At 40.4% G+C, this 9,842-nt stretch overlaps 1 protein-coding gene and 1 non-coding gene across 2 annotated transcripts; both read right to left on the bottom strand.

The window, feature by feature from the left end:
* Positions 1 to 39: 39 nt before the first annotated feature.
* On the bottom strand, positions 40 to 122 carry trnal-cag (transfer RNA leucine (anticodon CAG)). Its single transcript has one exon. It is a non-coding gene; the product is annotated as a tRNA-Leu (tRNA).
* A 1,448-nt stretch (positions 123 to 1,570) lies between these two features.
* tgm2l (transglutaminase 2, like) lies at positions 1,571 to 7,852 on the bottom strand. Its single transcript, XM_026311987.1, has 15 exons — positions 7,566 to 7,852; positions 6,576 to 6,746; positions 6,008 to 6,238; positions 5,533 to 5,651; positions 4,985 to 5,113; positions 4,434 to 4,611; positions 4,022 to 4,157; positions 3,829 to 3,932; positions 3,484 to 3,626; positions 3,256 to 3,355; positions 2,786 to 2,931; positions 2,540 to 2,669; positions 2,249 to 2,409; positions 2,013 to 2,149; positions 1,571 to 1,924 (listed from the first exon to the last, which is right to left on the bottom strand). Exons 1-15 carry the CDS (start codon positions 7,738 to 7,740, stop codon positions 1,774 to 1,776), a joined length of 2,211 nt encoding a protein of 736 aa, XP_026167772.1. The 5' UTR covers positions 7,741 to 7,852; the 3' UTR covers positions 1,571 to 1,773.
* Between the last annotated feature and the right edge of the window lie 1,990 nt (positions 7,853 to 9,842).

The following is a 9,842-nucleotide window of genomic DNA, read 5'->3' as shown; positions in this document are numbered from 1 at the left end:
CGTTGAAGCGGCACTTTGTATGGGAGAAGAAAACGTTGTTGTCAGAAGTGGGATTCGAACCCACGCCTCCAGGGGAGACTGCGACCTGAACGCAGCGCCTTAGACCGCTCGGCCATCCTGACTTGCTGAGAAACCCTGAAGATTGCACATGATAGTGAAGTCAGCAAAGGCTTTTCATACTTTGTTTTTTCATGTTTTGATATTTGGGAGAAGACATTACTGTTGAGCGGCTCAGGAGCCCGGGCAGCCCAGCTCTGAACACGACTCTCCTGCTCCCTCTGCTGGCAGACGGACATACCTACAGCTGAATATTATAACGACATAGACAACCTTTACTGAAGTACTCTTTGGGCCAGAGCAACCTGGCAGGAATTGACAGGAATTTGTGTCAAATTTGGTATACGTGATATCAACATCTGCAACATGTTGACATCACGTCAACATGAATACGAGCATTGTTTTTGATGTTGAAATATGATGAAATAGCGTTACGGTGAATTTACACGTCTCACCAAAAATAAACAGGAAATATGTCATAAATTTAAAATGTATTCCTTGACAAGTTACTGAGAATAATGACTATGATGATATACACATGTGCAACACGGCAGACTGACATAGAGCCACCGTGTGGCGGTTTACCAATTAGAGCTTCCTGTGGGTAAAGGCTGTGAAGCACACACTGTCATTAGTTCAGTACATTTGATGGGCATCTAATGTTGACATTCATTTAAAACCTAGGTGCAATTTTGACTATCACAAACATGTGGTAAAGCTGCTGGTGTTTGTGTCAGCTCCACGTAGAAACGTGGCTTCATAGCTTTGACAGTTGCATGTGCCCATCAGGGGTCACAAACCCTGGTCCTCCAGGGCCACTGTCCTGTTGCTTTTCCAACTATTCCTGCCCTTCCTTTCTGATTGGCTGAACACACCTGATCCAGGCTGGTTACCCCTGGTGTAGATGCAGATGAAAGGACTGCATGCGTTTATTAACCATTCTGGAGATCCATTGAGAAATGTCAAAATAATGTTGCAGACAGCCTGAGCATAGCCTATCTGGGATATGCCAGAGCAAATAAATTATAGAATTTAAAACCTTTAAAAAAATCTTTATTGAACACACATTTCACATGTTTCAGCTTCAACACAAAATAATCATAACAATGAATAAATAATGTGATTAAAGTATAAGAAATGTAGTTTCTTCCAATGATATTAGATGAAAATGGGAAGAGAAAAACAAAGTGTAAAAAGATAAAGGATATAGCATTTTTTCTTCATGCCTGCACCTTATGGTACCTGATAGTTTTCATTTCACGTAATAGTCACGAACCAGGAAAAGGGAACAAAATAGAAGGAAATATGTTGGATTTAGCAAGTCAGTCAAGTATGAAATATGAGAAATGAAATGGCACTGAGGAGGAAGAAGGCTAAAGAGTCTGTGCTATGTTAACATGTTTCCATGCAGAAGCTGTCACCTCCTGCCAAGCGTGATGAAGTCTGAAATATTCAAATCTGACTCATAGTGGCTTTACACTAAAACTGTGTTATCCTGGAAGACATAGTTATAAAACTTTCATTTAAATAAAACTAATCTACATATTCAGTGTAGCCTACTGTTGTCAAACGTAGCTCTTGCTTTAATTCTGGCAGTCATCTTGTATGTTACACCAGCTCCAATTATTATACATTCAAAGCTCACGGCATATTATCACACTATTTAGGATGTTGATTTCAGCCAGTTCCAAGGTTTTTTTTATTGAAATTCACTTGTTAGTATTTCTTGCGGACAACCAGAGTGGCAACTCCCTTTACATCCTTTAGCCTGTCAGAGTCGAAGTCCACCAGGAGCTTCCTCACCCCAGTCCGCATGGGTGAGAAGGCCAGTTTGACTGACACCTTCTGGCCTGGAAACACGTTACCCCTGAGAAAACGAGACAGAGATTAATGCTTCAGTTTATTTTATTTAGTGTTTGCGGTGCTTTTATGGACAAACTGAAGTCAGTACTTACCTAACATGGACCTTGGTGGCATAGAGTAGGCCAGCCCCCTCCACGGTGAATACGCCACCATTCAGTGCAACCGGCAGAGGATTGGTGAAGGAGATGTAGGCTGTCACTTGTTGCTGTACTACAGCCTTCCCAGGCACCTGGGGAAAGACAAGTGGGCTCTGTGCTTTACAGGAGTATATAAGAGTACAAAGTACAGTGTAAGACATCATAGTTTCAGCCAGGATCAAATCGCCCACCTGTATGAGGAGTTCAGGCCTGCTCAGTGGTATGTTGGCCATGGCCATGATGGGTTTGTTCTCCCCCAGAGCCTCTAAGACAGCTTTGACCCTGATCTGATTGTGATCAGAGATACACCTGACATAGTCATCATAGCGCAGCCGCAGCACTTCCTTGTGAGCTGAACACAAGGAATAAAATAGTGCATTATGCTTTGCAGAAAAGTTGTAGGTTAGGATACAGCACAGCAGCATTGCTCTCTATGGTTCATCTGTGTCAGAGGTCACTATGGGCTTCTTTGAGCTACTAACCTTTACGAGCTGGCACAGTCACCCTTGTCATCTGCCTGTGACACTCCCCACGGTGAATGGAATTGTAAGTTACAGCAATGGCCAGTATGGTCAGCTGAGCATCAGCGTCTTTGCTGCCATTGTTCTTCATCTGTCAGCAGAGAGGAATCATAAACCAGCACAATACAAGAAAAGACAGCCTACACCCACACAGCTGCAGCAAATTCATTCACTCGTTTGTCTTTTCATCCATCCAGCTGTTCATACCTCAACAATCACATCAAAATCTGTCCCAAATACAGGCTCAGCATGCTTGATGGACAGCTGCAGTTGTAATGGTTCTGCAATGTCATTGGTCGACTCTGTCACCTGACCTCCCGCCCTCTTGTATACCTCTCTCTCCTCCTTGGATCCTGTGGAGAAGACGTACGTGACAGCTAATCCTAACCACAAGTCTAAATGGATAGCTATGTGCGGATGTTATAAGTTAAAATGTAGAACTTGTTTCTGCAGATTCAGAGTGTCCATCACTTACATGCCTAATCATATCACTTGTTTTAAAGTTTCAAGACAAAAATAAACAATCCCATCATCCAAAGAAAGCTATGTAATATTTGTTAATGCTGCATGCTGAACTAAATACGTGTGATTAGAGTCAATGAGGTTTTCATTATTATGGCAGCTGTAAATCTCTGCAAGCAGTGACCCAAATTTATTTGTATAATTTTCCAGCTAACCTTCAGGATATTTGTAGTGCAGTGTGACGTCTTCTCTGTGGTCTCCATAAACACTTTTAGTGCTGATGTTTTTTCCCACACCACTCTGATCCACTCTGATCTGCATCAATAAAAAGCAAAGACCCCTTCTCACTTGAGGAAATATGAATTTCAACTATGAATCTAATTTTGAACCATTTATTTATCTCTGTCCCAGCCCTGGGATCACATGAAGCAGAATTCAGTCACCTTCTGCCACTGGCCATCTTGTTTGACCATCCAGTAGATGATGTCAGCGTTCACCTCAGCGAAGACAAACCGAGCGTCGTACTTCACTCCAACATTTCCCTCCTTGATCGCTGCCACTGGACATGGGCCACAGCAGAACTCACCTAAAGAGAAAAATTCATTCCATTCAATTATTTTTTAGTGTTTACTGTATCATTAGAGAATTGACACTGGCTTTTTTAATGCTACTAATTCATTTCGATAATCAGGCTAACAGCTAACCTGTTTTGAATCCAACATTTTTACAGTCTTCTGATTCTAAAGAAGGCTTTGAGGACAAAATAACATCAGAAATTAGAAAGGTACCATCACTCAGCTCTTGAGGGGTGGGGTCCAAAACCTGCCAGCCGTCATTTCCTTTAGGGAGATCATCTCTTCTCATCCAGGACTCAACCCAGCAGTGGAAGTTCCTAAAAATCCCAAGGATAAGAAAAACATCAAGTTGAAATGTAATGTAATGCCAATACTGGTTCATATGTGTCAGCGTGTGTGTCCCCACCAGCTACTGTCTCTCTGTCTGTTAATGCTGTCATATCTTTCATCTAACAGGAAGTCTACAGAGAGGTTTCCATCAACATCATGGGCTGAAGAGAAGTTGGTGATGAGGCGTGTTGGGATTCCCAGACAGCGCAGCACTGTGAAGACAACCCACATCAGAATGGAGAAATTCATTGCTTTGTTCCTAGGTTGACAATTGAATGAGCCTAGCATGAAGTTACTAGCTGTTGCCAGCTGGATCATTATAACCTAACCTGAACCAGTATAATGTAGATATTTGGCTGGTTTGTGATGCCAGGTATGGCCAAACTAAAATGTCTAAATATTCTTTAAAAACCTGTCTTGTTCAGTCAGTAGCAATTAACCCTCTATACACTTGTTTGCCTCAGCAGTAAAATCAATGAAAGCCTCACCGGTGCAAGCAACACCAGCAAACACCCAGCACTGGCCATATTTGACTGTCCTGATCCCGTTTTTGCTCCACTGTTTCAGGATCGGCACGCTGCCAGTCCACTGATATGGTGGGACACCGTCGGTGTATGGCTCATTCCATTTGCCGGTCAACAGGCCTCTGTCACCGTTAGAGTTCACCTGGACAGGTGGAGACAACATGTGGAGGATATTTTAAGTAGTGAACGACTGCTTGAAGCTTTCATGCACCTCCCTGACACTAGAAAATGTTTTGTGCATTGAAAGGGTTACTCGTTGCTAACAGTAAGAACATGACACTTACATAATAATATCATTTCAGTTTCTATTCAAATGTCTGTGAGAGGGTCAATTCATGTTTACACTAAGGCCACTAACAAACATTTGCTGTTGCTGCAAAGATGTCAACTACAGCAAAAAGGTTTTCATAAACTTCCTATTGGTTGGATCATATGTGTTATCACTCTGCCAAAGAAAACTAAATGCAGATGCTGTTCCTAGTTTAGTTTTAGCAGCAAGAAGAAGAGATCATCACCATAGCAGTGATTATCCTGCTAACATAGACGGGGTCAGATCTGAGCTCCATGTCCATCTTTGAGTTCTTCAGGGCATTGTTGGAGTTGTCCAGGACTTCAAAACAGATGTCCATCACATAGTCCTCAAACTGAGAGAGTAACAGGGAGGTGGAGAGAAAACATGAGAGTAGAAAGGAAAAGAACAGGTTGGATGGGGAGAAGGAAAGGATTTTCAACCTTTTTGAAATCATGGATTTCAAATTACATTTGTTTCCCATTACAAGCATATTTCCACAAGTTTAAATTTAATTCAGGTCAACAGTGTAGCATAAAAACAATGCAATATAAGTGTTACACCACCTCCTGTCTGTCTGCCATCTATGTGTTTGCCTGCCTGGCACACACTGCCTGCCTGTTTGTCTCCCCCTCTGCCTTCCCACTGAGCTGTGAAGGGACAAGCCCTTGTTTGTGTGGTTTGGTTACATTCTGACACCTCCTGTCCACAGGTTTTCTCATCAACATAACAAAGAGGTTTCCTGATCTAGCTGTGGGCGTCTGTGTGGGTTACCTGTCCGTAATTCCAGGGAATGCTTTTGATGTTATCCCAGGCCCCCATGTAAATTATTCCAGCTTCATTCATAATGTACTCCTGGAGCAGATTCTCTTCAGGGAGGTACACCACATCATCTAGTACACACACATACACAGAAGACCAGGAGCATGCTTGTGTCCTTACGACAAAAGAACTACAAACATTACCAGATCAAAATAAATGCAGAATGTTTTATGTGCTAGATTCTCCATGTTAGAAAATCTAGAGGTCCAGCGTCACATTCACAGAAGCAGCAAGCAACCTAAAATTCTGAATCACTGAATATGAATTCAGTGATGGGGACAAGTTGCATGGTTGATATCTTTGTATCATTTGATTTTTAGCAGTGTACAAAATGATTGTGTGTAAGCTGCATGATAATGTATAAAAGCTGTTAATCTGACCTCTTGGAGAAGAAAGACAGTGGAGAGTGTGTGCACTTTGTTTTTACCTTTGCACCATGGATTAAAAAGCAAGTGGAATTCAACTTTCTTTGTCTCCTGGAAAATGTGTCCAGTTGGTGTCATCAGCAACACAGCCAGACGGTACTGGCCGACGATGGCGTCTGCTGGACTGTGCACAGTCAGCAGTATTTCATTCTGCACTTGCTGCTCATTAAACCACCACTTGTCTCCGGCACCACGTTCCTTCCGACCCTTGATAACCACCTCGTCTCTTTTTCCTGAAAGAAACAATAACTTTTCTTTTTTTCCTAGCCTCATTTGTCTGCTGTAGCAGACTGGTAGCAATTTTATAAATGTCAATGAATGTGGTGCAAAATACAGCCGAGTTCACAGGATTTACTCAACATCTTCAAGTTTTAGATATAATAGAGAAATATTCTTCTGCTTCTTGTGAAATGGTCCACCATGCTTTTGTAAATAACTTATGTGATGAAGTTGAAAGTTCATGATGGGCAAACATGGGCTCATAACTGAATTTTGGGAGGGTATTATTATAAAGCTTTATCACAACGCAATTTTCAGGCTAAGATCCCAGAATCTTCAGCCTGTGCTCACCAAGGTGCAGGATCAGTTCCAGGTAGTGTCTGGGAGGCACAGAGTCAGAGCACTGCAAAGTTATGGAGAAGGATTGACCCCTGCGGACAATGAGGCGCTCCCGATCAATCTCTCTAGTGTGGTGAGCCGAGTTGTTTTCATGACTTCTCAGATCCACATCAATAATCAAACCTGATAGGACCAACAGAGACAAAGTTTAACAACTGGTCAGCAATAACGCCTGTCTGTGGTTGGCTATCTCATTGCTAAAAACCTTTCTGGCAAAGTTACACTTAAATTCTGACATTACACAGAGTTGGCAGAGACTTGCATTATGGTCACAAGTCAGACCGAACTGAAGATGTTTTCTTTAGTACCACAGTAAATATAAAGCTGCAGACAGGATAGGGTTAGCTTAGCTTAGCATAGACTGGTAAGATGAACAATCAGCTGGTCTAGCTCTGTGGAAAGGTAACAAAGCCCTCCTGCAGTATCAGCACCTCCAAACTGTTTCACTTTGTAAAAAACAAAGCGTAAAAAGAAAAAGTTGTGGTTTTACAAAGAGTTGTGTTTCTCTGCCCTGTCAGGATTTTGTCATCACCTGGTGGCTGCCAGCGGATTACTGCAGAAAGGTATGTCATGTTAAGGTGGCAGGTGGATTTTGTTGTGTCCCCCTGTGTCCAGTCTATCTTAAACTAAACATTGTGTCATAGCTATAGCTTCATATTTACTGTTTAGACATGAATCATTTGTCATCTGGCTCCCTGCAAGAAAGTCAAACATTTTGCCAAAAAATTTAAAAAATGTTTTTTTTTTATGTGTCCTTGTTTGGCCAGCCTGACTCCTGGCTCAGCTTGGCTAGTGTTAGTTGCAGGAATTAGGATGGGCATTATCACAACTAAGTGTTAAGTCAGACATCAGCACATTTTAGACACACACTGTAATCTCCCATGAAATTTGGAATATGGACTACAGGGCGAGGAAGCAAGCTCAAAAGATAGATTCACTTACCGTTGTTGCTGGCCATTGCAAATCTTCTTTCTGCCAAAGTCTGTGTCTCTGGGTGTCTTCTTCTCTTCTTTTTATGCTTGGTGTTCATCACTGTCCTGTATTTATACAGCATAAGACTGGCCCTCCCACCTCTCTGACACACACTCACCCTAAAACACTCACTCACACACCTCATCTTCCACTCTAACCTCTGACATCACTTACCAAAAACCTACATACAGTCCCTATGGGTGTATGCATATGTATGTGTGTGTGTATGTGTGTGTGTGTGTGTGTGTGTGTGTGTGTGTGTGTATTTGCAGTGTGTGAGTGTAAAGTAGTTTTCCCATCCCTTGTGAGACACTGCAGTCTTTGTTGCTTTATATGTTGAAGGATGTTGCTACTGCATGTACACATTTGTCTGTTCATGAATGTTAAGCAATGAGAGAGTTCAGGGCTGTGACACAGAAGGTGGATGTGACTAATATCCAGTTCCACTTTCTCTCTTACTCTTACTAGAGTAAACACTGAAATGAACAGTAGGCTTTAGTTATTACACCAGAGCAATATGAGGAACTAGCAAACGCCCCATAGCGCTGTAGCATTATGACATTAATGCTTAAGTAAGGGAGGCCACAGTGTTTATGAATTGTGTTTAGAATGTGTTCAGTGCGTTCATGTGTGTGATGTATGTAAATGTGTACATTTCTTTGTCTTCTGTCTTTTTAAACCAAGTGAGTGGTTTGAAATTTAATGATGACAAAAAGGTTTAATGGTTAAAAAGACACTTTGGCGGACAGAGCAGAAGTTACAGTTATCAAGGATGAAAAGGCAATAACGTTTTGGCTTATTTTCATATGCATTTTTAAATTATCAGAGCTTATTGCTATTTTTGGTTGTTTTGCTTAATTATAGGTCCATACTGTTTCAGTCAGTTTGTAAGCCCAGTTTCACATGGCCACTAGAAATGCTAAGCACTCATAGTGCTTTTAGGAAATATTTCACATTATGATAAAAAAAAAAGTTTATTGAGCAAGATGTCCCACCCAGCTGTAGCCAAAATTTGACCGGTTAGTCAGGGTGGAGGTGAAGTTACGGTCAATGAGTCCATGATTATGTTGAAGACTAAAAGAAGGGCTGAAGTATTCACACCTCAATGAAGAAATCACATTTTCAAGCAAAAATAGAAAAAATGACTAAGTTGCATTAGTTCAATTATTAATACACTAACAAATGGCCAATCCCGTCTGTCCGTCCGTCCGTCCATCGGTCTTTGTTTCTTTCTTTCTTTTTGCCTTATTCCACCTGATTGGACAATGACATTAAGCAGAACAGCAACAATATATTTGCAGAGTAAACATGTTCCTTGGTGAGACTGCAATGGCCTTACTGGAAAGCAGTTTGTATCAGTGTGATAGTGAGCTGTGGAATGCTGCAATGGTGATGTTTCGGGAAAACGAGATCCTGGGCTGACCTCAGTTTCCTGATCACACCAAAGTGTCACAAACCAGTTGTAAAGTGATGCATTTCTACTTTTCTCATTATCAATTTGTGAATTTAATATAAACATACCTGCATTCTGACTCTAAAAAGTTAAATCTAAGGCCTAAATATAAATGTGAAGAGTTCATTTCAAATGTTAAATCTATCTTATATGTAAAAACTATTTTAAAATGTTAAATCCTTATTTAAATCTATTTAAATTTGTAATTTAAAATTTGTATTTTTAATTTGAATCAAGGTTTTGAGTGAGGAGAGTTTAATTTTGTGATTGATGTGCCCATTTTGGATTTTTCAAATGAAAATTATCAAATTTTATCTGTGTTTTATGGTATATTCTATACTTTGTTTTTACTTTTTAATGTTAGTGTACAGCACTTTGGGCAACTGTGTTTATAAATTGGACTGAACAGAGGGTACACAGATAATCAGTAATGCTCTCTGTGTATCATGCATTTATTTAATTATTATTACATTCATTATTATTTTTAATTATTAATTATCATAGATTTATATATTATATTCAATCTGAAAAAATTGGAAAATCTGAATTTGGTTTTGTATAAGTTTTTGTTTGCACTTATCCAAAATTTTCCAAATCACTCTGAGTTTTTCCCTTCTGATGTTCAATAAAGTCTTTGTCTGCAACCTTTGGTCCAATAGAGGGTTCATTATATACAAAACAAAACAGAATCAGAATATAATGTCACACAGGCTAAAACAGATTTTAGTTAGGAGAACCACTCCCATTGATGATCTGGAACTTTTAATTAGATCCCAAAAAATAACACATCAGTG

This window comes from Mastacembelus armatus, chromosome 6 (assembly GCF_900324485.2).
Source record: "Mastacembelus armatus chromosome 6, fMasArm1.2, whole genome shotgun sequence".
In the NCBI taxonomy this organism is placed as follows: Eukaryota; Metazoa; Chordata; class Actinopteri; order Synbranchiformes; family Mastacembelidae; genus Mastacembelus; species Mastacembelus armatus.
Note: the sequence above shows the minus strand (reverse complement) of the source record. Positions and strands in the feature narration are given on the sequence as shown.